Here is a 27,041-nt window from a genome sequence, read left to right as displayed (position 1 = left end):
TCCACGAACAAGGTGTAGTGAGGGAAAATATGAAGCCAGAAAACGACAGAGGGATTTGCCAAGCGAGCCTGAGGATACACTGAGTTAATGAGGCAGGTGCTGGGCTGTATGACTGCACCTGCTGGGATCCACTGTATGGAAATGTGCCACTGACGCTGAACAGAAGCCCTCCCACTACACCACACCCCCAAAAACATATACCCACGCCTTTCTGCCTCTCAGAGGGACCTGGCTACCATCTATACAAGACTTTTCTCCTGCATCTGTGTCCTCAGCAAGGTTTTACGTTAGAGCCTAAGAACTCAATCTGTGATGATCTTTCAGTTAGGTCACTTTATCATCTATTTACTCTCTGGGGCCCAGGCTGGCTTTTGTTCGTGTCCTGATCTTCCACTTCTCTTTTGATGAGAAGCTTTCTGGGAAGGGAGCCATATCAATGTGCAAAATGGTTTGCTGACTTTGAATGGATGGATGGATGGATGGATGGATGGATGGATGAATGATGGAAACCACAAGACCTTTGGAGTGATGCAAACCTGGGTTTGAATTCCTGCTCAGCCACTTAACTGACAGCACGATCCAGGAACGTTACTAAATCTTTCTCATAGGGTTGCTGGGGACCGAAGGAGGTTCCACACAGGACAGTTAGAGCACAAAGTCAACACATCACAGTGTCCTTTCCCATTACAACTGAACTGCTTCCCTGAGCCATCTCAGCTAACACAGGAGCTCAGGGACTCATTAAAAGTCACATCTGACATTGGCCTTCAAACAACAGTAAAGTTTTCTTTATTTTGAAAAGCTAAGAATTTTGAATAGGATAAGAGTTGAGGGTCATAAACCAAAGGATATTTTTCTTCCAAGATTTTTCTTCATTCACAGCAGAGGACAGTAATGTCATAACACCTAAAGCAGTAACTATAATAATATTTCAATTTCACCAAGCTTTGGGAACTTTCTATAAACTAATGACCTATAAAATGTAGATACTTCTGCATAATATTTTGGGGTTATTATCTCATTTCTTATTACATAGTAGTAAGAGTTTTCTTCCAATTCTCATGATAGCTATATAGCTCCCACACTCACAAAATTTGGTGAAAAATCTGTAACTCAGAGATGAAAAAGAGCTTAAGGGTACATGTGTTTGAAGCAAAACCTAAAGGAAAAATGTGAAGGTATTTACCCCAAAGGGAAGATAATATTGAATTATTATTACACAGATGTCTTGGTGAGGTCTTCTGGGATCTCATATTTCTTTATACAGGAACATAATAAAATAACACTGACATAGGTCTTACTGAGGAAGTATGCCATTGGTTCTAAAGTAAATCTTCCTCTCCTTCCTTGCCTCTGAAAAATGAGGGCTGCCACTGATTCCCTAGTCCTGATTCATGCCCCCCACTTAGAGTCCATTCTGACTAGTTACTGGCAATGCCAACCCCATGGATTTGTGTGTCTTTGGCTTGGGCTTGTAGGTTGACTGTCTTTTCACTGTTTTTATGTCCACTTTCAACTTGTTCAAGTGCTTCTGATTTCACTCCCATGCTTTCCAAATGGAGACACCACAATAAGCATCCCTCAGGATCGACTCTCCTTTACCTAACAGAAAGAACAGTTTATATACATTGTAAGCAGTTTGGGTTACTCTCTCGAAGACCATCGTCCACCAGTAACAACCAAAAGAAGCAGAGGCTCTGAAACGAATCCTGTATGGCTCAACCAATATTACCATTTCTGGCTTGTACACAGATGGGAAAGACAACAGAGTCTTTTACCTGATAATCAGTAAGGTCCTCCAGTCTGATGAAGATACCTGCTAGTGTACCTGCTGGGATCTCACAATGTCATAGAGTCAGAAGGACTTGTAAGAAAACCTTCTTTATTACTAACCCTCAACTCCTTTCTCACTTGAGCAACCACAGCAGACCCTTTCCTGCTCTCTTAATCACAGGTTTATGAGCTGTTGGAAGAGGAAGGGCCTGTTGGACACACATAGCCCAATGCCCACACAACAAGCGGAGACATGGGAACCCAGAGATGGCAAATGTCTTGTCCAAAGCTAGTTAACCACAGAGATAGGGCTACATGTGCATTTCCAAAGACCACAGAATAACTTCCAAGAGGCTTCTTTTTTTCAACATATCAGAGAACTGGATTTTGTTTTCAAATTATGGTTTAAATAGGAATCTAGTATTTCATAGAAGACGGACTTCTACAATTTTCTTCTTTTATTCCAGGAAAAAATGTCCTAACAAATTATTTTCTCATTTTTGCACTGTGTGGTAGAGACTCATGTTGTCAAGTGGTAAAAGTAGCTGATTTTAAAATGGAGAACATTGTTCACACTTCTCGAGTATATTTCTGTTGGTATGTTTGTATTTCTGGTTACTGAAGAGTTTCCTCTTTCAGAAACACAATCCCAGATTGCTAACGGAGCAGGCTTGGTGTTTGTGAGAACAGAAGGGTTTTTTGCCTTTGATGAGATCTCTAAGCAGTTTCACACACTCGAACACCTGGAAATCAAAACATCTTAATTCTCTGAACACTTTTGCTGGTAATTTAGATAACTGTTGGTTGCCTAGTTACTTCCAATCTCTCTTTTTTACTGGTGCTTTCATTGTTTCCATTTTCTATCAGCACTTTCAGTAATTACTGGCTCCTTGGAGAACAGACATTTTTGCCAACTAATCTGAGGAAAATTTATAAAATGTCAGACGCCATGAAGCCTATACTCAAGGACTTCCAAGGGAACCCAGAAGATCAAGTTGCCAGGACCAGGTTTCTACTTGCCAGTCATGCCATGAGGCTCAGGACAAGGCTGACATTTTTGTAGAAGTTCTAACCAGTGTGATGAATCAGGCTGGATCATGGTATTTGCAGAAGGAACTAAGGTCATAGTAACTCCCCCGGGTAAGTAACTTTGTTCTGCTTTGATCGTGTGAATAAAAAAACTGATACATGTTTTTTAGAAAAAAACAATTTAGGATCAGAGCAGCTTATGGGCAGCAATTTCGCAGCTACAGACACTCTACATGGAAATAAAACTACTTTGCAAACGTTTATTTACTGCTCTGCTTGCAAGTGGAGCGAACTTCTACTTTTAGAAAAATATACACACAAAAATAGACTCAGTCTTGAAATTAAAATGATTTTTAGGACTGTGTCTATAAACCATTGGTGTGAGTTAATGGTTCAAGCTGCTTTTTTTGTAGATGGTCTCTGAAGAGACAGACACTTTAAGTTCCTTTTAGTATGAATAGTGCTCCGTTCTTAATGACTAGTGCTTCTTTCTCTAATAACCTGCCAAATTCTGTAACTGCTTTTGCTTTCAGCTTTTAGCAGTTGAAAAATAATTTATTCTTACAGTAAATGACTACAAAATGTCAATAATCCCATTAATTCTTATTACTCTAGCTTCTTAGAGGGCAGCCTGAGACTAGTCGAAATTTGTGCTATTGTGAGTCTCGTGATATTGCCTAGCAACAGTCCAGTTTAATGGATTTTGTGAGCTCAATAAAGCATTTCAACTCCAAAGTCCATAGAAAAAGTCCGTCTGCCTGGGTTTACGTTTTCATTTGTTCATTTATTATCTCAGGAAACACTTATTGAACACAGTTTCAGTGTTGGATGCTAGAGATAAAGAGTAAAAAAGACACAGCCCCAACACTCAAAAAGCTTTTGGTCTACAGGACAAGTATTCTAGATCGTGGCTTCTTCAGGCCATAATCCCTTTTCGGCATGTAGCTGTAAGACAGAGAAAGTCTTGGATTCATGAGCTCTCTTTATTAATTTGTATAATACCTATTGCTTATAAAAGCCAGATGTTTTGTTTGGTGGAAAATTTTGATATGATGGCCTGAAACCACCCCCTTGAAGAGAATAATAATATTAGCTAAGTTTCACTGAGGGCCAGATACCATACTGACTAGTTTCAGCGCCTTATCTCATTCATTCCTCAACAGCCCTATACAGAAAATCCTCGTATTCCAAGTTCACAGATGTGGAAAGTGGGGTCTGGAGAAGTTCAGTCATTTGCCTTAACTCACATGGCAAGTTACTATGTCAAAAAAGTGGGATCCAACAGAGACCTGTCCACCCCAGAATGCATGGTGTGGGCCATGATGTGATACTAGAGACATTTAGCCATGTTTTTATATGTCGATATTTACTCATGCGCAGCCTGACCTTTAAAATAGACTCTTTAGGGGTCTTAGGGTGGCTCAGTCCGTTGAGCGTCTGACTTCAGCTCAGGTCATGATCTCGCAGTCTGTGAGTTGGAGACCCGTGTCAGGCTCTGTGCTGACAGCTCAGAGCCTGGGGCCTGCTTCCGATTCTGTGTCTCCCTCGCTCTCTGCCCCACCCCCGCTCATGCTCTGTCTCTCTCTCTCTCTGTCAAAAAATAAATAAACATTAACAAAAAATTTAAAAAAATAAAATAGACTCTTTAGTTGAATGCTTAATTAGTAATAGTTCATAATTTATACTGCTCCTCATACAGAAAACAATGCTTCTGCTTCCAATCATGGCATTAAAATGGCCTCTCCTCCCCCCAAAATATCCAGTAAGTCATGCTGAATACGCATTCATTAGATTTTCAAAATGTGATTCTTAGGGTATTGCTATAAAATGACAAGTCCTTTCCACACCATCGCATTCAGTCTTCTTTCTGCATCGGCATCAAGTGCGCCAGAAACACTGACTTGGGCAGGACAGCTGGAGCAGGTGACCTACAAGCAGGACTTGGCCGCATGACCCACAGCTGCCTTTCTGTTCAGGCCGGGGCAGTGGCAGAAAGACCAGACCAGACAGGATCCTCTGATGAGCAGCTCAGCATTTGATTTGATTTGATTTGATTTGATTTAAAAAAATTTGTAATGTTATTTATTTTTGAGAGAGAGAGAGTAAGCATGAGTAGGGGAGGGGCAGAGATAGGAGGAGACACAGAATCCGAAGCAGGCTCCAGGCTCTGAGCTGTCAGCACAGAGCCCGACGTGGGGCTTGAACCCACAAACTGTGAGATTGCAACCTGAGCTAAAGTCGGACGTTTAACGGACTGGGCCACCCTGGCACCCCACGAGCATCTCAGGATTTTAAATCAATGCCTGGAAACTGTTGGGGTAATTTCATGTTCAAACAGGCAGTCTTTCAGTAATGAATAGATTAAGAGATTATTATTAATATTTCAGACTGTAACTACTCATCTGGTCTACCATCAGTGGGGCTTGGATTCTGGAAAGAATTTACCTACAGTCAAACAAGATAGCGACCCCTCAATACCTAGAAATAAGAAAAAAACATGTAAAAATATTGAAGATTCATTTATTAAATACTTTTTTGTTCCTCTTCAAAAACAAAATAAATAATAACTGCAAACTATACTCTAATAAAAGAAGCGATATTGCACGACAAAGTCTTTTAAGGGAAGAGATTTCTAAGGGTCAGGAAAATGTCGAGAGAAGGTAAAACCATATTCTCCAATGCGTGTGAGCGAGATGGAAAGACACAACCCAGCTGCCCAGGCAGAGAGAGGTCAGTTCCCCCATTCTTGACTAAGTTCATCTCTGATGTGATGTTGCTTGAGGTTCATCTTTGTGTAATGTTAGCAGGACCTACTTTTTATATGTTTATATAAATATTGAAAAAATGTGGGCAAAATTTTAAAAGGTGGCACAAAGGGAGATTTCTGTACAAGCTTTTCAGACAGTGGGAGTGGTATGATGGGTATCGCTGGTATAGCTGGGGCAACAAAGTGTTCGGTCCGGGCACACTGCTCAGGGTCACAGGTAAATATTCTTTCATTCTTCTGTATAACGTAGGGAGGGGAGGCAGGGGATGCAGGGGCGGAAGGCTAGGTGCTGGTGCCGGCTCAGAGTTCTAGGATTCAGTCCCAGTTTGGTCGCAAATGGCAGCAGGATCCTTGGAGAGGTAGGTGACTGTGTCCCAGTCCTTGGGGGTAGTTGCCACCTGAGCTCCCGTGAAGGACATTGACAAGGGGCTAACTTGCGACAGCAACTGGGGGTTTCTAAGGGATGGAGATCTTAGGGCCATTTGGGTTTTCTGTGTTGAAAGTTTTGTAAAGAAGTTTATCTTATTCATTTAAATCCAAAAATAACTAATGGAAAAGAATGAACACGGAGTGCCTGGGTGGCTCAGTCGGTTAAGTGTCCGACTTCCACTCAGGTCATGATTTCACAGTTCGTGGGTTCAAGCCCCCCATCGGGCTCTGTGCTGACAGCTTGGGGCCTGGAGCCTGCTTCAGATTCTGTGTCTCCCTCTCTCTCTGTGTCCCTCCCACACCTGTGCTCTGGCTCTGTCTCTCAAAAATAAATAAATGGTACAAAAAAGGATGAAAAAAATTGCTAAACTTGTGTTTTGTCAAAGGATAATTAATATCAAATATCGAAACATTTACCTGTGTAAACATATTCAAAAATGTGATAAGCTAGGCTTTTTCCCCTAAATGCAGTATTAAATTTGTTCATTCTTCATTAGCCTTAGAAATGAAATTTTGCCTGAGGGGGGAGAATTTCTCACAGGGATGGCTAGCGTACTAGGTGAGTCAAATAAAAATTTTTAAGAATTTTCTCAAAGGTGGTAAAACATTGAAAAAAATGAAAGATGATATATCGTGTTTTCCTTAATGGCTGTGATCATAGGCACAAATGAACTCATAAGCTGAAAAGCAAGCTTCTGGTCCTTTTTCCAATTGACTACGTAATCAATGTAAATTCTTACAATCTAATTAAATAATGGTGACTTAGATATAATTCATGGAGTCCTGAAAGATGTCTTTTAGGAGAATGTGGTACACAAAATATAGACTGTGGATCTGGATCTATCACTTTCTGGATAACCATCCTTTAGTGATTAAATTTTGATTCAGTCATTATTGCTTTCTTAAAATTATAAAAATAATAAATGCTTATCATAGAAAAAATTGGAAAATAGAAAAATAGAGAAAAAAATTAAAAATTTTCAGTGACACTTATTGCTGTTAATATTTGCCATCTTTCCTTCCATTCATTCTATCAATGTAACAACCATCTCAAGAGGATGTTACAAAGACTAAATGAAATTAAATATGGAAATAGCTACTATAAAAATTAGGTTGTCAGAGATAAAGAATGACAATTTCAAGAATTCAAATTACCACCCACTGGAGTTTTTTAATGAAATCAGGAGTACAGAAAAACATGTTAATTACCATCTAGTCTACATGTCATTTTAGAACAAATGGTCGAATTTATGAAATACTTCCAACTCCTAAGACTCATTGTCACCTGCTTGTAAAAATGATGAGACTGTAATAAGCCTCACTTTAAAGACTGCTAGCCTGAATAAAAGGTGATCTCTAATTTTTCAGTGGAAATATCCAGACATAGAGAAATAGGGAGGAAGTTTCAGAACTTAAATATATAAACTTACAGTGATATAGATAAAAAGTCAAGTATTCATTTGTATATTTAATATCTTAATTGAATTATACCTACAAAGTTAAAAATGATATCAGTACAGCATCACTTCAGAAATATTGCTTTTTCTGCCCTCACATTTCATTACCAATTTTGTTCAGACTTTTCATATGCATCTAAAACATCCACTTTAGAGCAAATTCCTGAGTTGTCTCCGGGTCCGAGTTTCTGTTTGGGCATCCCGTTATGATGCTGTCACTGGATCTTTTATCTGAAGAGAAAATTACTCACTTACAAAATTTTAAAAAAAACATTTTTTTCATTCACTTCACTATTCTATACTTGTGCGATGTAAGCGTAAAGTGTAGTGCTTTTCGTCCCAAGTAATATTTGCCAAATCCATGTTACCAGCGCTACCTCTGAAACTAGCATTGGGTTTATTTCGGGTTGATATCTTGTCCAAGCAGTATTGTTTGATCAAAGCAGAGCAGTAGAAGAGCTTCATCTACTGAGGACGTTGCCCAAGGACATAAGGCAACCTGAGGGATTGTGTTGGGAAGTAAACCTCACCTTAGGCTCTGGCATTTTAATGCGTTTGAATGGTGCATGTTTAGCATCTGTGTGGCAGAGTGGGATTTGCAAACATCTTCTCTGATGTTTCAAGTCATCTTCAGTTAGACTTGAAAAACTATCAACCTCGGGGCGTGTGGGTGGCTCAGCAGGTTGGCCATCTGACTCTTGGTTTCAGCTCAGGTCACAATCTCATGGTTTGTGGGCTCAAGCCCCGCATTGGGCTCTGTGCTGACAGCTCAGAGCCTGGAGCCTGCTTCGGATTCTGTGTCTCCCTCTCTCTCTGCCCCTCCCATGCTCATGCTCTGTCTCTCTCTGTCTCTCAATAATAAACGTTAAAAAGAAATTTTTAAAATAAAAATTAAAAAAAAGGAAAAGAGACAAGAGTTAGAAACAGTATGTTACCATCCAGAAACTTCTCAAGTTCATCATTTGATTTTAAAGTTGTATACTATCAGGAATCAGAAGTATTCCTATTTAAAAAAAAACACAAATTTTCTAAGATGAAAATTAGATTCCTTAATATATTGACTACAGGCTAAAATTATGTAAATGTCATGTACAACTGAAAAATTAATCTTGTGTATCTAGCTTGTTTTTTAAATTAAAAGCAGAGTATATGGCTGGAGAAATATACAGTATCTTATTGATATAATGAATAAAAAACTATTTGTACTACAAGCAAGATGTATAAACTTAAAATAAGCACATTATGCCCTAATTCTACCTGCAGCATGAATAAAAACTCATCCTTTGCTTACTGACTTAGTATAAAAATCAGGAGCTTTGTTACACATGTAGAAATTTTCAAAAAATTTTTTTCCTAAAAAAAAAAACAAAATTGAGTATTAACAGTACCCCCCAAAAAATAATTTTTTTACTTGTACTTCTCAAATGAGAAATCTGACTTCTTTTTTCTTAAGAAATTGTCCATTGGACTGTTAAACTAACTCCAAACTAGCCCAAAGAGAATATCAGTAAAGCACTTGCATTTCAGTTGGAAATCAATTTTGAAAGGATTCTAACATTTATCATTTCAATCATTAACAGTAAATGTGTGATCAACTAACATACCAACATATGCCCCTGAAAACTATGATGTTTTGTTATGTATTCTGCCATTATGTCTACAGGAAACTCTGGAACCCTAACTGTTAACACTACACTACTTACATAAAACTTTATTAAGCAGCTGACATCACCGATTATTGTGGCATTGTAAACAGTTCCGCAGCTTTCTAGGAAGATTATGCTTTGAGTGGAGACTCTGAGAGTCAAAATACGAAGTCTTCCTAGTCACACTTGAACTTCAAATGAAATTCCAATAGAAAATGTGCTTTTAGTGACCATTTTCCACAGCAAAACCAAATTCTGGTAAGTGTGTTATTCCATGAAGCTAATATAAAGGCATTTCTGAAAATAATCAGAGTTTTTTAATAGCAGTTTTGTATATGTTGCCACGTTGCTTCTAAATTCAAGGCATTGTAAGTAATTTGGAGGTGCAGCTTTAAACATTGTCCTACTCAAAAAACTGCGTGATTCAGGCGGGATAGTGAGTTGTTCTATAAAATCAGAAGTCAAGGAGGAGGATTCCACTACTTTAGAAGTGGGCATGGGATCCATATTTGAAGCTAAGAGTTCAACTTGATAGATTGTCAAGTATGTGTGGAAGTAGATTCCCATTCAAAAAGTGACTATGTATACGGTTTTAAAAAATCTCATGTTTATCCACACTCTACCACTTACTTATTAGCTGTGACTTTGGGAAAGTTACATGACCTCTTGTACCTGTTTTCCCATGGAAACTAAGAAAGTGAGCAACTCATAACCACTGTGGATGAAAGACCATGGTAAGCAGGAATACTATGGCAACTTTCTTTCATTTCACTCTGTGCTAGGTGGTTCCAAACCACACAATGTTTGTGTTTCTCTAATAATGTTTTTAACTGTTATTCCATTTCCCCCCACAGATAGAAGCCTTGATGCAGACACTTCCCCCAAGCCCACACTCTTTCTTCCTTCGATGGCTGAAATAAAATTCGATAGGACTGGAACGTATCTTTGCCTTCTTGAGAATTTCTTCCCTGATGTTGTCAAGATAGACTGGAAAGAAAAGAACAGCAAAAGAATTCTGATATCCCAGCAGGGAAACACCATGAAGACAAAGGACACATACATGAAATACACCTGGTTGACGCGCACTAAACAGTCAATAAATAAAGAACACAAATGTATCTTCACACATGAGACTAATAAAGGAGGGGTTGATCATGAGATTGCTTTTCACTCAATGAAGAAAGGTATGTGCATATCTAATCTAATCTAAGTATAATATAATGTAGTATAGTATAATATAATATAATATAATATAATATAATATATAACCTTCCAGTAGCCTACCTTTTCTGTCAAATATTAATGAAAAGAAACAAATATAAATCTTTCTTAAATGTTGTTACCTAATGGTAGCATAAATGTCCTGCTATTTCTCCATAGAACTAAAATACTATGGGTTTTGGAACATACAAAGAAAAAGAAAAAAATTCCTTTAGCCTTTTCACCTCAGTTTCATCAACCAAAATATTAAGGTTACAGTGATGTTTTTAGCATCATTGTTTGGGTTAAACGAAACAGTACATGTAAAGGCACCTAGCAACCTCACACACAATAAATGTTCAAGAGAGTCCATTTCTAAGGATCTTACTTGATCAGAAAATAAGAACAATTACACATCGTTCAAGAATGTTCTACCCAGCCAAGTCCCTCTCATTTCAATCTTGCTGTGCTCAAAGTATGACCCATAAACAACGAGCTGTATGTGACAAAATGCTGTTCATTTGAAGAGCCAGAGCGCAGCTCAACAAAAAAAAAAAAGTATAATTTGGTTGCTGAGGTCTTAGTATGGTCTTGGGTTTTTTAGATTTGAATTTTATGTACTGCTGTAAGGTGAAATTTGGTAAGTAGAGAGGAATGAGGTTATGTGTACAAACATTCTTCCATTCTACACAATGGATGTATTTCTACCTCTGGGAAATGCTGCCCAGCAAACACTGCAGAACGAGTGTGTGCCAGGCCTCGAAAGGATGCAGGATGGACCACTGTCCCCAGGAGGATCACTACTGTAGAGTGAATACACGTTTCCTAATCACTCACGGTCACTTGTGATTCAGCCATGGTGTCCCGTAGGATCACCATTGGTACAAATGATCATTTTTAGATAGCGTGGGCACCCGGCTGTGATCCAATAACCTCTAGACTCAGAAGTCAAGTCCTGAGCCTTGACATAAGAGACCACGGCCCCAGAGGGCCCACTGGACAGGACTAGTTTGTACTTTTCTTTGTGGTTAACAAGCCCTTTGGAAGCAGGGGGAACACGCACGTAACTAAATGTGCAAAGACCTTTGCTGTGTACCGCTTGAAATTGTTGAAATGAATCTTTATCTTCTTGGATCCTTAGTGTTTCCAATGATCAAATTAGGGTTGAACATTTATCTCTGCTTTCTCCCTGGCTGTGATGAAGAAGAAATACAATCATGTCAGTGAAAATGCTTGCTTTTGAAAATATAACATGAATGCATTTATTCATGTGCTTCTTGTTTTTATGTGCATCCTCTCCTAAAACTAACTGAAGTAAGAGTGCAAACACCCCTAATTTTTTAAAATTTCTACAGCTAAGAAACAGAGAGGAGGCAAATGAGCAAAGCACAAGTTTAATATAGCCCTTGGGCTAATGTCCTTTAGGTATTGATTTTTATAGTGATCAAAGTAAAAACACAGTAAGTTTCATGGTGATGATTACTGAAAAGAGGGAAGTTCTAATTTATTATGTGTTTTCCCTGAGAATTAATTTCTGAAAGGAATGTCTCCCAAGGTCTTCTCATAGCAACAAAGCTAACAAAGGCATTTCTGATACCATTCTACAACAAATTTCTATTGCTATAGGTTTGCTGCTTGTTATTTTTATTTTTGATGAAAGCTAAAAATATAGGACAAAAAATCAATGCTTTTGAAGAGATAAAACTAATCTGGTCCAAGTTTTCAATCAACTTGCATGGAGAAAGAGAACCTAGGGTACATACACAGATTTTAATTTGAAAAATTGCTACCTTACTGCTTTTACCTCAATCAGTGCATGGTGATAAGAGATTTTCATTTCTCTTTTAATGAGTAAAGGCACCATATAAAATAGAAAGGGACTTTTAAGACACTTTAAAATTAGCTCTTAAGGAGGGGTGCCTGGGTGGCTCACTCGGTTGAGCACCCAACTTTGGCTCAGGTCATGATCTTGCAGTTTGTGAGTTCGAGCCCCATGTAGGGCTCTGTCCTGACAGCTCAGAGCCTGGACCCTGCTTCAGATTATGTGTCCCCCTCTATCTCTGCCCCACCCCTGCTTGTGCTCTGTCTCTGTCTTTCAAAAATGAATAAACATTGAAAAAAAATTTTTTAATTAGTTCTTAAGGATATTTTAACATCTAAATATGATTACACATTTTTATTTTGGGGATTTATCCCAAAGACTGCACCTCAAACCCATTTTTCAAGCACACCCCAAAACAGGATTCTGTGGAGTGTGTAAAATTGCATCCCAGAACCATGTGTGTATGGACAAGGACACATCGAGTGGAAAAAGGAAAAACAAAAACAACCTTGTAACTCTCTCTTCCTGCATCGCATGGTCAATGACCTTTTTAAATTTTTTTAAATGTTTATTTATTTTTGAGAGACAGAGAGACACAGAGTGTGAGTGGGGGAGTGCAGAGAGACAGGGAAACACAGAATCTGAAGCAGGCTCCAGGCTCTGAGCGGTCAGCACAGAGCCCGATTCAGTGATCTTTTTAAAGGAATTTTGTCTTATTATGTATGTTGGGCTTTTTTTTTTAAACATTGTAGAGAAATACAACCCTCACCTCAGATTTATATATTCAGAAAACTATAATTATTACTCAGTGTATCTTTCTGTCCCCGGAAAGAATGCACTGAAATGCTGAGCTTCTGTTATAAAAAGGGTCACTTGCAAGAACGATTAAGGTACTAGAAGAGATGATGTCTGAGAGTCCACAGTGCTGGAGGTATGTTCGATTTCTGTGGATTGTGTCCCAAGGTACTTCCCACTTGCTCTAGCTCATCTAAGCTCCCATAATTGTCATGTGAGTGCTGGCTCAGCCAATTTCTGGTATGAGTCTGGGCAAGTGAGACTCTCTAAACCGTATTTCCTTGTGTGTAACATGGAGCCCTCCAGATTCAACTCACATCAGTGTGACTGAGGGATCAGGTGAAACAATGCAAGTGAATCTTTCACACAGTGCCTGGCACGGTCAGGTCATAATCACTCGATAGGTATTGGCTTTCATTAGCATTGCTCTCACGTCTTTAAACAGCTCCACTCCAGAAAATCATGCGCAGGAGTTGGGGTTACTGGGGAGTGCAGGGTTTGAAAGGTAGGGCTGCTTTTCTTTGCTTCTACGGGAGAATTATGTAAACCAAATTTCTCCCAACGTGTAAGATTCTGCTGTGGATTCCAGGGTTGGAAGAATTATTTTGGTAGTATCCCTTCATGTCAGCAGTGGGTGCTGAGGACTGTATAGCAATCACTTTTTCTATTTCTTTATTATTTTAATTCAACAAGTATTTACAGAACACTTACTTTGAGGCAGACACTGTGCTAGGAGCTATGAGCACAGGAAGAAAACAAGATAGTCTCAGACATTACCCGCTAGTTGTGAGAAAAAAAGAAAAAAAAATGCATCATTCATGAACTTCAACGTCTTCATGTGCAGAAACACAGTCTATGAATTGATCTACTGAATTATATAAAATCAGGTCAACCATTTCTGGAATTGTGGGGCTCATATTTGTAATGGCTCTATCTGGATTGACAGATTCTGCCTTCTTCCCTCCCTCTTTCCCCTCCTCATTCCTTCCTATCTTCCTTCCTTCCTCTTTCTCTCTTCTTTCCCTTCCCTCCTTCCTCTCTCTCCCTTTCTCTCTCTCTCTTTCTTCCTTCCTTCCCCTCTCTCCCTTTCTTTCATTTCTGCCTCTCTCTTTTCCTTCCTCCCTCCTTCTCTCCTTCCTTCATTCTTTTTTTTCTTTCTTTTCTTTTCTTCTTTTCAGCCCCAACACAGACACACATCAAATAATGAATATGAACAATTGAATAATACTTGTTCTTATATCTTGTAGAGCTCGCTGTCATTGATTCTATAGAAGCTTCTCTGAAAGATGAAAATGGTAAGGCTTTGTATGTTTGCCTTTATGATATGTTATAGCATTTTTCCTCCTGATCTGCTTTACTTTTGAACTTCCCTGGCTTCAGATAGAAGCCTCATAATGGCAGGATCTTGCAAAATAGACTGAGTGATACTTTAAGTCAGTCCTTCATTTCCCAGGGATCAACTTCACACAATAAATGCTGGTTTGGGAATGAGAGGACTTTATAGTCTTAGGGGTGCAGCGAGGGGCTCTGAAGTCTTTCCCCAATGGACTTTATTCGCTTCTGTGGTCTTTATTTTTACTGAGGAAAACACAGTATCAAGTTGCTCCTACATTTTTTTAAGTCTGTGTTCTTGCTCATATTTAGTAACACGAACCAACACTGAGAGGTTCTTGTACAGAAGGCGTTGTGTTACTGTGAGTGCATTTTGTTTAATTCTCTTAATACTCACTCTGAAGGATTTTATTCCCATTTTACACAAGAGGGCAGTGATCAAAAATTAATTAAATGCCTTGCACCATGCCACACAGTGAGATCTGAGGCTTCAACACAGAGGGTTTAAGAGTTCATATACTTAGGGCATCTGCGTGGCTCAGTTGGTTAAGTGTCTGACTTAGGCTCAGGTCATGATCTCTTGGTTCACGAGTTTGAGCCCCTCATCAGGCTCACTACTGTCAGCGTGGAGTCCACTTCAGATCCTCTGTCCCCCTCTCTCTCTGCCCGTTCCTCACTCATGCGCTCGCTCTCTTTCTCTCAAAAAACAAGTGGGGGAGAAAAGAGTTCATATACTTACTCAGTTTTCTATTCTTCCTCTAAGATGTCATCATAGTGCAAGAAACTCCAAAGCCAAGGCCCTGAGACAGGTGCACACATGGGGCGTGGGTGTGGGTGCAGGGCTTCAAGTGCCACAAACTGGACTTTTAACCTCAGCCTTTTAATTATTAGTTGCATGAATATGGGTACATTACTTACATTATCTGAGTCAACCAGGAATAACATGAATAACACCTCCCTCAGTTGTTGAAGACGTAAGGTCACATATGTGGAATGCCTAGCATAGGGTATCTCATTTAGCTGACACATTAGAAGTACTAGTTTCTGGGGCGCCTGGGTGGCGCAGTCGGTTGAGTGTCCGACTTCAACCAGGTCACGATCTCGCGGTCCGTGAGTTCGAGCCCCGCGTCGGGCTCTGGGCTGATGGCTCAGAGCCTGGAGCCTGTTTCGGATTCTGTGTCTCCCTCTCTCTCTGCCCCTCCCCCGTTCATGCTCTGTCTCTCTCTGTCCCAAAAATAAATAAACGTTGAAAAAAAAAAAAAAGAAGTACTAGTTTCTGTCCCTTTCTCCCCACATCTGTGCAAGAAAGTGACGAGGAGCATTGGTTCCACCCCTGTTGATCTGCCCTCCATATCCAATACCAAGGACCTTAGCTAACATATTACCTGACCAAAGGCAAGAAGTTATGAGTACCTCACCTCTCAATGTCCCTTTTCATACCAAGTACTAATAATTCTGGAGTTCTGATTCTCTGGAGATAAAGCCTGTACAAGAAGTTTCCACAGGAAGAGACCCTGCCTTCTGGTTCATTGAGTAGTCAGTTGGTCCCACAACCATTGTCATCAATTATTTCTTGACATCATATATTTCCGGGGTAATTTCAAAGGATAGTAAAGGCAATCATTCTATAACATCATAGCTCTAATGAGGAATATTCAGGAAAAATAAGGGAGTTAGTTATGACCTCCTAACATTGGAGAGAATTTGGATTAACTACTTCCTTCCACTTTATTTTCTTTTGTTATTTTTTTAGGTTTTTATTTAAATTCCAGTTAGTTGACTTAGCGTGTAATATTAGTTTCAGGTATACAATATAGTGAATGATTCAACACTTCCATTCATCACCTAGTGCTCTCCACAACTAATGCCTTCTTGTAAAACCTCCCACCCACCCTACTGTGAACACCACCAAATTTCCACAGAGTATGGAAATTCCTACACTTGGTAGGAATCTCATTAATGCACAATATGTAATGGGTAAGATGCTGCTAAATCAGTAATTCATCATTATATTTTTGCTTAACTCTTTGTTGCTGGGGGTACTTATTGCATGTGGAGGTGCAGAATTAGAGTTGGTAAGAATGTATTCTTGAACATTGTGTTGCGGGGATTAAGATCTGGCTTGTGATACTTACTAGTTGTATGACACCCGGCAAATTCCTTCTCTGTCCTTAATTTATTTGTCAAATGGGAATGAAAATAATAATCTCGTAGGTCACTGAAAAATTAAGTAAGATTAAAGGTTTGCCCACAAAACTCTCAAAATTAAATATTTGGCATTTAGTTAGTGGTTAAATCATATTAGCTTAATAGCTAACAATATGTTGCTTACAGACATGCTGGGGGGTGAAGAAATGGTAAAAGCTACTTATCACGAATGCTTTCTTCAGGATGACTCATTCATCTAAAACATAACCTTGCTTTTTAAGACTTGGGAATGTACTAAGTGAATTTCACAGAAGTTGTTGATTCACTTGACCCGCAAGCTGGATTCTGGGTTGTCTTGGTGGTGGTGGTAGGGGTGACAGTGGTATAGACGTTTACTGTTGGGTTGGGTTGGTGCAGGAAAGTCACTTCCACCCAGGTCATCAGAATTGCATAATACAACCTACCTCCCATTAATAAGTCCTAGCCTTTCAAAACAACAGGTGAAACTAACCGATGGCTTCTTTTAGACCCCCTACAGCTGCAGTGTGCGAACACCTCTGCCTACTACACCTACGTCATCCTCCTCGTCAAGAGCATGGTCTACACCATCATCATCGCCTACTGTCTGCTTGGGAGACCAGCACTCTGCCGCAATGAGAAGAGTTGTAACACATGGTGGCCCAAGGCTCCACTTTTCTTTACTGGCTATTGTCGCTAAAGGTGTCTGCTGAGGCTCTAGCGGGGCTTTCTTTCTGGGTGTGGGTTATTGCAGTTCACATGTGTCTTTTTTCTATGTGTCATCACTGCAGAATGGGTTTACAAACTGCTGGGCAAACAGGAAATGTCACTCTGCACCAAGAACAGACTCTGCCATGAGTCAGGGGCGGGGCCGGGGGGCACTCACGGGGGCTTCAGTACCACTCTCTCCTTCACGCCCACCAGCCCGTCAGCCACCCAGCACCCTCGCCTCTGAGTACAGCTGGCATGCAGCTTCCATAGTGGCCCCTGGGGCTCTGTATGCAGATAACTGCCTGGAGGCCTTTTATTTTACATACATGGAAGCTGCCATCTTTGCTACCTGAGTTTTGTTCTGTTGTTCGTAACAGGCATAATAAAAATAATCAAAAGTGTACTTTTATCTCTGTGTTCTTTCATTTGGTGAAATCTGAGAGGCTAAGGTAAGGAACAGCATGACAACTGAGCCTTCGAATTCAGCATTGGTTGTAATCATGGCCAATTCCACATTTCTAACTCTTTCCCTGAGAGAGTCCTTGTGATGCCTTCTTTGGGGCACTGTCCCCAGGGGAGCCACAGCCAGTGAAGGTGCCCAAGTTATTACTCCTTCAAAAGGCAGCTGAATTAGACTCATTTGGTTTAAGACACTCCAGTGGCAAAGGCTATAACATGTTGCATGCCTGGCTGGTGTGTCAGACCTGGACCAGTGTCTCACGTGCACCATGTTTCCCGATGTCACAAGAACCCCATGAGAGCTGCACTAACACGGGAAGGGAGGGTGCTGGAGGGGTTAAGTGCTTGGACTCTGGACCCCAAGTGCCTGGGTTTAAATCTTGGGTCTATAGCTATTTGAACTCTCTGTGGCATAATTTTCCCATTTATAAAACGGACTTACAGCGACACATCTCCTGGAGTTTTGTGAATGTGATGAGTTTTTATGCTGAATACATGCAAGTCCTCAATAGCATTTGTATCTACTGTTGGCAGATATACTTTAGAAGTAATAGAGAACACACACACACACACACACACACACACACACTGAACACACTAAGATTTACGTGCAATGCTGTAGCACCATTCACAACAGTCACAAATGAACTCAAACGCCCAATAAGAAACCAGAAATAAACTAAATGATGTCACATGACGGACTAACATGCATCTACAAAAAAATGCAGATTGTTAAAGATACGGAAAATTAATCAGGAAGTGTTGTTGAAGAAATATACATGGCAGGACCATAATAAAATTGGTAGATTATACCTTCATATGATTTCAAATTCAAAACACTCTAAAAATTGAACTAAGAAATCTTGTTTCAACCACTGTCTCTACCTCCCAAACATTTGCAGGTCACATTTTTCTTTCTTGTGCATCTTTCGAGTTATTTCTGCAAATATGAGTTTACATATAAACATAAATACAAACATGTCTCATTTTCTTCCAACACACAGGTAGTATACAACATACATTATTCTGCTTTTCTCACTTATATATTCTTCAGCTCTTTTTATGTCCATATATAAGGACACGTAGCTGAACAGTATTTTACTGGTGAACGTACATTTTGTAAGATCAGTTCCTTGTGATAGACGAATGGATTCCTTCCAATCTTTTACTATTATAAAATATGCTGAAATTATAATTTGTTTTATAATATTGGACATGTGTACTTGTAATTTTGAAGGTATTGCCAACTTACCCCGACAGAGGTAACGCCATTGTGCCCTTCCCACCACAGTGTAGGTCAGTGTCAGGACTGTGCTTGTCAAACATCAGGATTTTGGTAACCTGACAGGTGAAAAGTAGTATTCCACCGTGGTTTTGTTTTTTCTGATGACGATAACCATATTTTCATAGATTGAGTCCATTTATGTTTCTTTTTTTGTACAATATTTGTCCAGTCCTTTGACCATAATTTCTGAGGAATGATACTATTAAGTATGACACTCATTTATATGTGTATGTATATTTCTACAAATGTGGGTATAAAACACAATGTTCAATGCACAGTAGGTGGGTGAAGAAATTAGTGATTGTTTTTCTCTTTTTCTAATGAATCCTTTTAAAGTAAAAGTCAAAAAGGGGCACCTGGGTGGCTCAGTCGGTTAAGCGTCCGACTTCGGCTCAGGTCATGATCTCATGATCCGTGGGTTCGAGCCCCGTGTTGGGCTCTGTGCTGACAGCTCAGAGCCTGGAGCCTGCTTCAGATTCTGTGTCTCCCTGTCTCTCTGACCCTCCCCTGTTCATGCTCTGTCTCTGTCTCAAAAATAAATAAACATCAAAAAAAATAAAGTAAAAGTTAAAAATTTTTAATGTTTATCTTTGAGAGAAAGAGAAACAGAGCGTGAGCAGGGGAGGGACAGAGACAGAGGGAGACACAGAATTCGAAGCAGGCTCCAGTCTCCAAGCTGTCAGCACAGAGCCTGACATGGGGCAAGAACTCAGGAACCGCAAGATCATGACCTGAGCAGAAGACGGACACCCAACCGACTGAGCCACCCAGGCGCCCCTAAAGTAAAAGTTTTTATATACTAGAATAAAATAATGTCTCATTTAAAATTGGGAAGGATTTTTTGTTTATTTACAATCAGCTTCAGTTTCTGTGAAACAGGTGCTTTTGGAGACTAAGTGGAGGTAGAAACAGCACAAGACCCACCAAATACACAAAAGGAGGAAATTTAATTTTCATCCATTCCTTCATTTTCAGGAATTTAATTAGGCCTCTTTAGACCAAATACCTGGGCCTCTAGAGATCTGGAACTGTTTCTGTGTATGGAAAGCACAGAGGCAAAGGGGAGACTAGCAAATGACCCAGAGCCGTGTGGGCTGATTTCAGTGTCCCCTGTGGCTTCCAATCCTCAGCCCCTACCTTCCCCAACCCGACCTGGGCAGCCCTGCGGGCTCTGCTCTGCACTGGCAGGTGCAGAGAGGGGGAGGGCGGTGGTGCAGGGGACAGTGTGGGGGGCAGGAAGGGGCTGGTGTTTTGTTTTCTCAGGGTTTTTCTGGTCTATTTGCTCTATCAAATGTGGTTGATTCGTGGAAAAGGCTTGAAGTCAAACCGGCCCCTACTGGTTGGGGCTGTGCAAGCGGTGGCTGGGGTGCTGCATGATAAATTAAGGGCAGTTAAACCACAGCCAACTTTGCTCACTTCCAAAAGGTCACAGCTGATGAAAGAAAAATCCATCTGCACACACGCATATGATTGCTGCCAAACATACTCTTATCCTGTGGGTGAGGGGTTCCCCTATTTTATACCAAGTTCATTCCAAGTAGCTGCTTCATGAGTTGGGAATCGTATGACCAGGACTGTTGAGACGCTGCACCTTCAGTCCAGTCCGATACACCTGTTCTGCGGGGAATGGCCCGCAAACTTCTCGTAACCCCAGTTAATCCTGATATCTACCAAGGATCTGCGCTTCTCCCTGGTGTGTGATTTCCTCAGGTGGTACTCTCGGTCTCATTTTGTCAGTGCAGACAGGGGAACACAAGACCCGGGCACATGAAACTATTAGCACAGGTAGAGGGTAGACGGGGCAACAGGAAGGGGCTTTTTTCCTCATGAGAACAGACATATGGAGGCCCTTAGTCAACTGTAATTGAATGTCACGTGCTGGATCATCTCAGTCCTTCCAAAGGGACACAATGCCGTAGCATGAAGCTAAGCAAGGTTCCATAGCAGACATGCACAGGAGATAACAGTGTGCTGGGGGTCAAGTGGAAGAGCATTCAGTAATGTGAGCACAACGAGCAAGTGTCCCCACCTCCACGCCACCCGTGTACGGTACAGAGGGGGTGCCCAGCCCGGGACCCAATCTGTCCGGTGCCTGGCAAAGCAGATTTTCTGAGATCAGCCTTTTATGCTTCCAGTCTGCCTTCACTGCGCATTCTCAACACAGACTTCATTCCTCTTGGTCTGTGCTCTGAGAGTCAACTTCTTGGGCGAGTCTCGGCTTCCAGGAGCATGGGCCACGTGCTACTCGTTCAGCCCAGCGTATGTAGGTGAGGGCTCTTTCTCAGGGTAAATATACAGGGATATCCGGCTGAGGCATCCATCATCTGGGGGCCTGGTGTGTATGCGGCTCCCCTCCTGAGACAGAGTATTCTACCTGAGGTCCCTCCACTGAGTTCTCGAGATTCGGCCAGACCCTGCAGACCCTCCTCGCCCTTTCTCCACTAGGAGGCTCTTTCCGCTTAGGCCTCAGCCTCCCACAACCCTCCTCGTGGCACTCTGGTCCTCTGGTCCAGTGTCAGAACGAGCACAGACGGAGCTGACGTGACCTGCACAGACGGCCAGTTGCCACCACTGTCACTACACAAGTTGAGTTTTTCTTGAAGGACACAGTGAATAAGACCAGAAAACTAACAGACACGCTGCCTTCTATGAGGCATTGAGGTGAACATGCATATCTGAAAGAAGGAGTTCACGATGTAATTTAGTTTATTTCAGTTCAAATTAGCCACATAAAGAGAAATGATGGCCACGGTCTTCTCTTGTTCATCCAAAAGAAGACTCTCACGTTATTTCAGAACTGTACTTCTAAGGGAAGGATACCATTTCATAATGAAAACAATGCAAAATGTCTGGTTATGCTCGAACATGCATCCACACCCCTCCGTGCCCCATTCGGTAATCCCAATACTTTAAGCCAAATACATAATGCCAAATAAGGAAAGTAAAATGAACCACTTCGATACGTTGGATTTTATTACTTTTTAAAATTGTACAAAGAGCGCGTAAGCGGGAGTTAAAAAACACGAGGGAAATGTAGGATGTTAAAAAAAGAAATACAAAAGAAATCTGAGACATGAAACAAAAAAAAAAAAAAACCTCCAACCCTGCAAAGCAAATAAAAAGAGATTTTGCTTACTAAAAAAGTGTTATTCCAATATATTAAGAAGTCTTTTGATCGGGAATACAGCACAAGACTCGGCTCCAAGTATTCATGGACAGATCAGACTCAGTCTCACCCAAGGCGGTGTGGCTCATCACATGATGCACCTGCCGCAGGCAGGCTCCTAAATGTACCTGGGTGTGGTAAGACGTCTATGAGGTATTACAATAAATAAGTTCCTTATCGGCCGTCCGCTGAAGTCAGCGGCGGGTGTCAGCACTTCAACCTGCAACAGGAAAGACCCCGGCTCTGGTCCTTGTCCTCCTCCAGTGACTTTCAGTGACGGATTTCTCACACTTGGAAGAAGAGACGAGAACACACGAATATTTGAGACGCAGTGTTAACAGGTAAAGTGCTACACTTCGCCCTGTATTTCGATGAGAAAGTCTGTGTGAAGCTGGGCGGCTACAAACACGTGAAGACCTGGGTGTGGCCACTTAAGAACTTATTTTAAAGCCTTCTTGAATTTGGCTGTTCGCGTGCCCCCATCTCTGCTGCCTCTCAAGTACCGATGCAGAAAGCGGGGCTGGAGCGGGCTGGGGCGCAGGGGCTTTAGAAACAGGGCCCGCTCGCTGCCCCCAGGCTGCCTCCGAGGCTAGTCCCTGCCTGTCCCAGCTCCTCAGCAGCTCTGAGCCTGGCACCACTTTCCTTCCGTCATCACGTGATTAGGCGGACACACTGCCACTACAATTCACTTTGTGTTCATTTGCTGCCATTTCCGGGGTGGAAGTGTTTCTCTTTGATGACCTCAAGGGGCTGAACAACACGCTCCACCTTGAGGCCCATCAGTCTACTGCTCTGGCCGGACCACACCTTTCATCTCGGGAGCTCCACGGCACTTGGGGACACCTGGATGCAGGTCCAGGGCGGACCCTGGTACCAGACTGGGCGGGCCTGAGTCCCAGCTCTGCCACTCGCCAGCGGTGCCCACTGGGACAGTCACTCACCATGCTAGTCCCACTTGCCCAGGTGTAGACAGAGATGCTCGGTACCCATGTCGCGTAGGATTGCTACCCTCACTCAGCACACTAGGTAGGGTTTGTAACTGAGTAACACCTGACATGGAGACGCTCTGGCTAAGTAAACGGTAACGAACTCATTCTCACTCTGCAGAGATGTGGATGGGAAGCAGGTGTATGATGGTCAGCACTTGGCAGCAGGGATTTACGGTGTATGCAAATAATCGAATTATGATGCCGTAGGCGGGAAACTCGTGTAAGGCTATGTGCCAATTTTAACCTCAATTAGAAAAAGAAGAAATGGGAACTCTGAGGTACTTTTTATACTTTACAAATTCATACTGATGCAAAAGAATGGTAAGAAATTTCACATGAGAAAAATGTAACCATAAATTCATGTGAATGGGACAGAGCTGGCTCTAGATTTATACTCATATTCTTCGAATTTCACCTTGAATCTACTCAGAGAAACGATCCATATTTAACTAGTTTGTTGCTACACTTTCGGTCGCACTTACTGTCACAAAAGTAGTACTCATAGTTCCAAAAGTGGTTTTTCACCGTCCTGCTTTTCTTCAGCTTCTTCTTCAGATCCTACAAGGGAGGGAAAGGGAAGGAGAAAAAGCATCAGATTCCATTAAGGACACAAGCCATTTGCTTGAAATGATAATATACGGGCATCAAACTTTATGTGGGAGGTGCATCTGCTCATTTAATCCTCAGTATTAAAGGTTGGAGTTGGGGCACCTGGGTGGCGCAGTCGGTTGAGCGTCCGACTTCAGCCAGGTCACGATCTCGCGGTCCGTGGGTTCGAGCCCCGCGTCGGGCTCTGGGCTGATGGCTCAGAGCCTGGAGCCTGTTTCCGATTCTGTGTCTCCCTCTCTCTCTGCCCCTCCCCCGTTCATGCTCTGTCTCTCTCTGTCCCAAAAATAAATAAAAACGTTGAAAAAAAAATAATAAAGGTTGGAGTTAAAAAACTGTACCTGTAAAATAAAGTTTTACTTTATTTCTCGTAGGAAGAAAACACTTAAAATAGGATCGATCACTCATACTAATCAGTTGAATGGACTTCCCTTATGTAGTTCTGAAAGTTTTCATATAAAGCAAGAATTATGATCTACTCCTAGTCCTCCTCCTCCTTCTCTTTGTTGACAGGCTTAGGTATTTTTCAAGTGTAGATGACACTGAGCTTTGGTACAAATCATTTAATCTACTTATTTTTAATGTTTATTAATTTTTGAGAGAGAGAGACAGAGACAGAGAGAGGGAGACACAGAATCCAAGGCAGGCTCCAGGCTCCCAGCTGTCAGCACAGAGCCCAACACAGGGCTCGAACTCACAAACTATGAGATCATGACCTGAGCCGAAGTCGGACGCTTACCTCACTGAGCCACCCAGGTGCCCCAATGCTATGTTAATCTTATGGCTTATGACATATTAGCTCGAATATGTCTATAGAAACAAGCTTTCCCATATTAACTGTTTAGTTCTTTTAAGATATACAGTTGACCCTTGAACAGCATAGTTATGATCTATGCAAGTCTACTTATATTTGGGTTTTTTCGATATAGTACTGTTTTATTTTTTTATGACTTTGTTTTAATTTTTTTCAAAATGTTTGCTTTAGAGAGAGAGAGAGAGAGAGAGAGAGAGAGATAGCACATGAGCAGGGGAGGGGCAGAAAGAGAGGGTGACATACAATCCAAAGCAGGCTCCAGGCTCTGAGCTGTCAGCACGGAGCCCGATGCAGGGCTCGAACTCACGAACCGCGAGATCATGACCTGAGCTGAAGTTGGACATTTAACAAACTGAACCACTTTTAAAAGTCGCTGTACCGGGGCGCCTGGGTGGCGCAGTCGGTTAAGCGTCCGACTTCAGCCAGGTCACGATCTCGCGGTCCGTGAGTTCGAGCCCCGCATCAGGCTCTGGGCTGATGGCTCAGAGCTTGGAGCCTGTTTCCCATTCTGTGTCTCCCTCTCTCTCTGCCCCTCCCCCGTTCATGCTCTGTCTCTCTCTATCCCAAAAATAAATAAACGTTGAAAAAAAAAATTAAAAAAAAAAAAAAAAAGTCGCTGTACCCAGTGAGTGAGAGTTTTGAGGACTTCCTGATGCCAAGAGTGACAGTGCTGTAGCACTGGGACACCGCGGTGGGTCCTGCCTTGTGAACCTTAGATTATTGGTACGTTGGAGCCCGCCATTTCATTCTGCAATTATTCCTTGAGGAAACATGTCTGACGCAATCATACTTTTTTCCATTAAGTAGATTTTACTTCTAAAAAATCTGGGAAAGGGTGCCTGGGTGGCTCAGTCAGTTAAGTGTCCAATTTCGGCTCAAGTCATGATCTCACGACTCGTGAGTTCAAACCCCTCATCAGGCTCTGTGCTGACAGCTGAACCTGGAGGCTGCTTCAGATTCTGTGTCTCCCTCTCTCTCTGCTCCTCCCCCACTCACACTCTGTCTCTCTCTGTCTCTCAAAAATATATAGACGTAAAAATTTTTTTTTTTTAAATCTGGGAAAAAATCTAGATGTTTGAGGGTAGGAGAAAAGTTAAATGATTATCTTATTTCCACAAAATATCTTGTATCCATTTATATTTATACAGTTGAAAACAGCATGGGAAGTGCCTATTTTATAATAAAGTAAAAGCAAATACACAATGAAAAAAACTGTATCCCGTAAGATCGTATTGATAAAAATAAAAACTTAAATACATGCGTGCCAATAAGAAAGACTCTAAGAAAATAACCAGATGACTTGAATGACTTCTGGATATTCCAAAATACATACAACAAACTGACTTTATAAATTTTAAATTATCATCTTTAAAAAAGGGTATAAATAACATCAGCAGTATGGCCACACTTATGTGACATTACAAACACAAAACTAGCAGGAGACAAACTGAATTGTTAATACTGATGTGGTCACAGAGTTTGAAGGACAGGTTTTTTGGTTGCTGTTCTTTGTTTTAATTTTTTTAATATTTATTTTAGAGAGAGAGAGAGAGAGAGTAGGGAACAGGCAGAGAGAGAGGGAGACACAGAATCGGAAGCAGGCTCCAGGCTCTGAGCTGTCAGCACAGAGTCTGACGTGGGGCTCGCACTCACAAACCGTGAGGTCATGACCTGAGCTGATGTCAGACGCTTAACTGACTGAGCCACCCAGGCACCCCTCTTTGGTTGCTGTTCTATGCACATTTTTATAAAAGGCCTGTGTTATTCTCACAATCAGGGAAGGAACATAAAAAAGGAGCAGTGGGAAGACCAAGGTACAGGTTAGGGATAGGGCCTCCTCACACACAAAGGAAACAGCCTGCCTCACAGCTGCTTTCCTCTTGTCAGATAAGACACCTCAAACAACACATTTTTTTTTCCCTTCTGAGAATGTCTGCCTGCTTTAGAGCCAAGAACAAATCTGGTCCAGTAGAATGAACAGTGGAGAATCTGAAGAAAAGATTGTGTCCCACATCCTAACCTCATAAATGTCACACAGTCCAGGTGAGCTTGTGGTGACATAAATAGATAAAGGCACAGTGGTTGGAACGCTTCGCTTTCTAGCCTATTAAATTGCTGTAAATCGTAGACACACTGGGGCCAGTTAACAAGTTCTCACTCTGAAACGAGTCTAAGGAGAATGGTCACACCTTTTCTTCCTGTTTCTGACCTTACTTTCCACCTGCCAGGCTAATAGCATTTGAGTGACAAGTGTCTTGGAATAATTTGGGAGTTCTAAATAAAGCCAAACTTCTAATTAAAACATAGGTACATTAAATAATATGTATCCTTTACATAATTCAAAAGTAAATAATAACAAGACCTTCTGGTTATGGTCAAGTGCAGTTAACAAACCTTCTCCTTGAAAAGCAACTGTAACACTCAACTAGACAAGCAAAACTAACCACTTCAGCAGCTGGGAAATGTCCAAAGACATACAACAATCTGAGAAGTGTTTATGTTTGAAAAACTGCAGAATTCAGGGAACCACACTGGTGCTCTTGCTGGCGTTGATCTCATTCTTCCCCCACCTCCCACCTGCTTGGGCATGAAGGG

The 27,041-nt window shown here is 41.3% G+C and overlaps 1 protein-coding gene and 1 gene segment (V, D, J or C); one reads left to right on the top strand and one right to left on the bottom strand.

The window, feature by feature from the left end:
- The window catches only part of LOC121028914 (T cell receptor gamma constant 1-like), a 30,308-nt gene extending 12,778 nt beyond the window's left edge, over positions 1-17,530 (top strand). The window contains 4 exon segments of the C gene segment in view: positions 5,740-5,786; positions 9,956-10,285; positions 14,166-14,213; positions 16,926-17,530. Of these exon segments, the coding sequence occupies positions 5,740-5,786; positions 9,956-10,285; positions 14,166-14,213; positions 16,926-17,116 (616 nt within the window).
- A 4,283-nt stretch (positions 17,531-21,813) lies between these two features.
- Positions 21,814-27,041, bottom strand: part of STARD3NL (STARD3 N-terminal like) — a 56,711-nt gene continuing 51,483 nt past the window's right edge. For 2 of the 3 annotated variants that reach the window (XM_040472994.1, XM_040472992.1), the window contains 2 exons: positions 23,509-23,584; positions 21,814-22,327 (listed from right to left, as the gene is read on the bottom strand). In XM_040472994.1, coding sequence (XP_040328928.1) covers positions 23,526-23,584 — 59 coding nt within the window. In that variant the 3' untranslated portion in view covers positions 21,814-22,327; positions 23,509-23,525. Of the gene's footprint in view, positions 22,328-23,504; positions 23,585-27,041 lie in introns of all 3 variants that reach the window. The other variant, XM_040472993.1, reaches the window with a different exon arrangement.

This window comes from Herpailurus yagouaroundi, unplaced genomic scaffold (genome assembly GCF_014898765.1).
Source record: "Herpailurus yagouaroundi ecotype Mexico unplaced genomic scaffold, PumYag 100, whole genome shotgun sequence".
Classification (NCBI taxonomy): Eukaryota; Metazoa; Chordata; class Mammalia; order Carnivora; family Felidae; genus Herpailurus; species Herpailurus yagouaroundi.
Note: the sequence above shows the minus strand (reverse complement) of the source record. Positions and strands in the feature narration are given on the sequence as shown.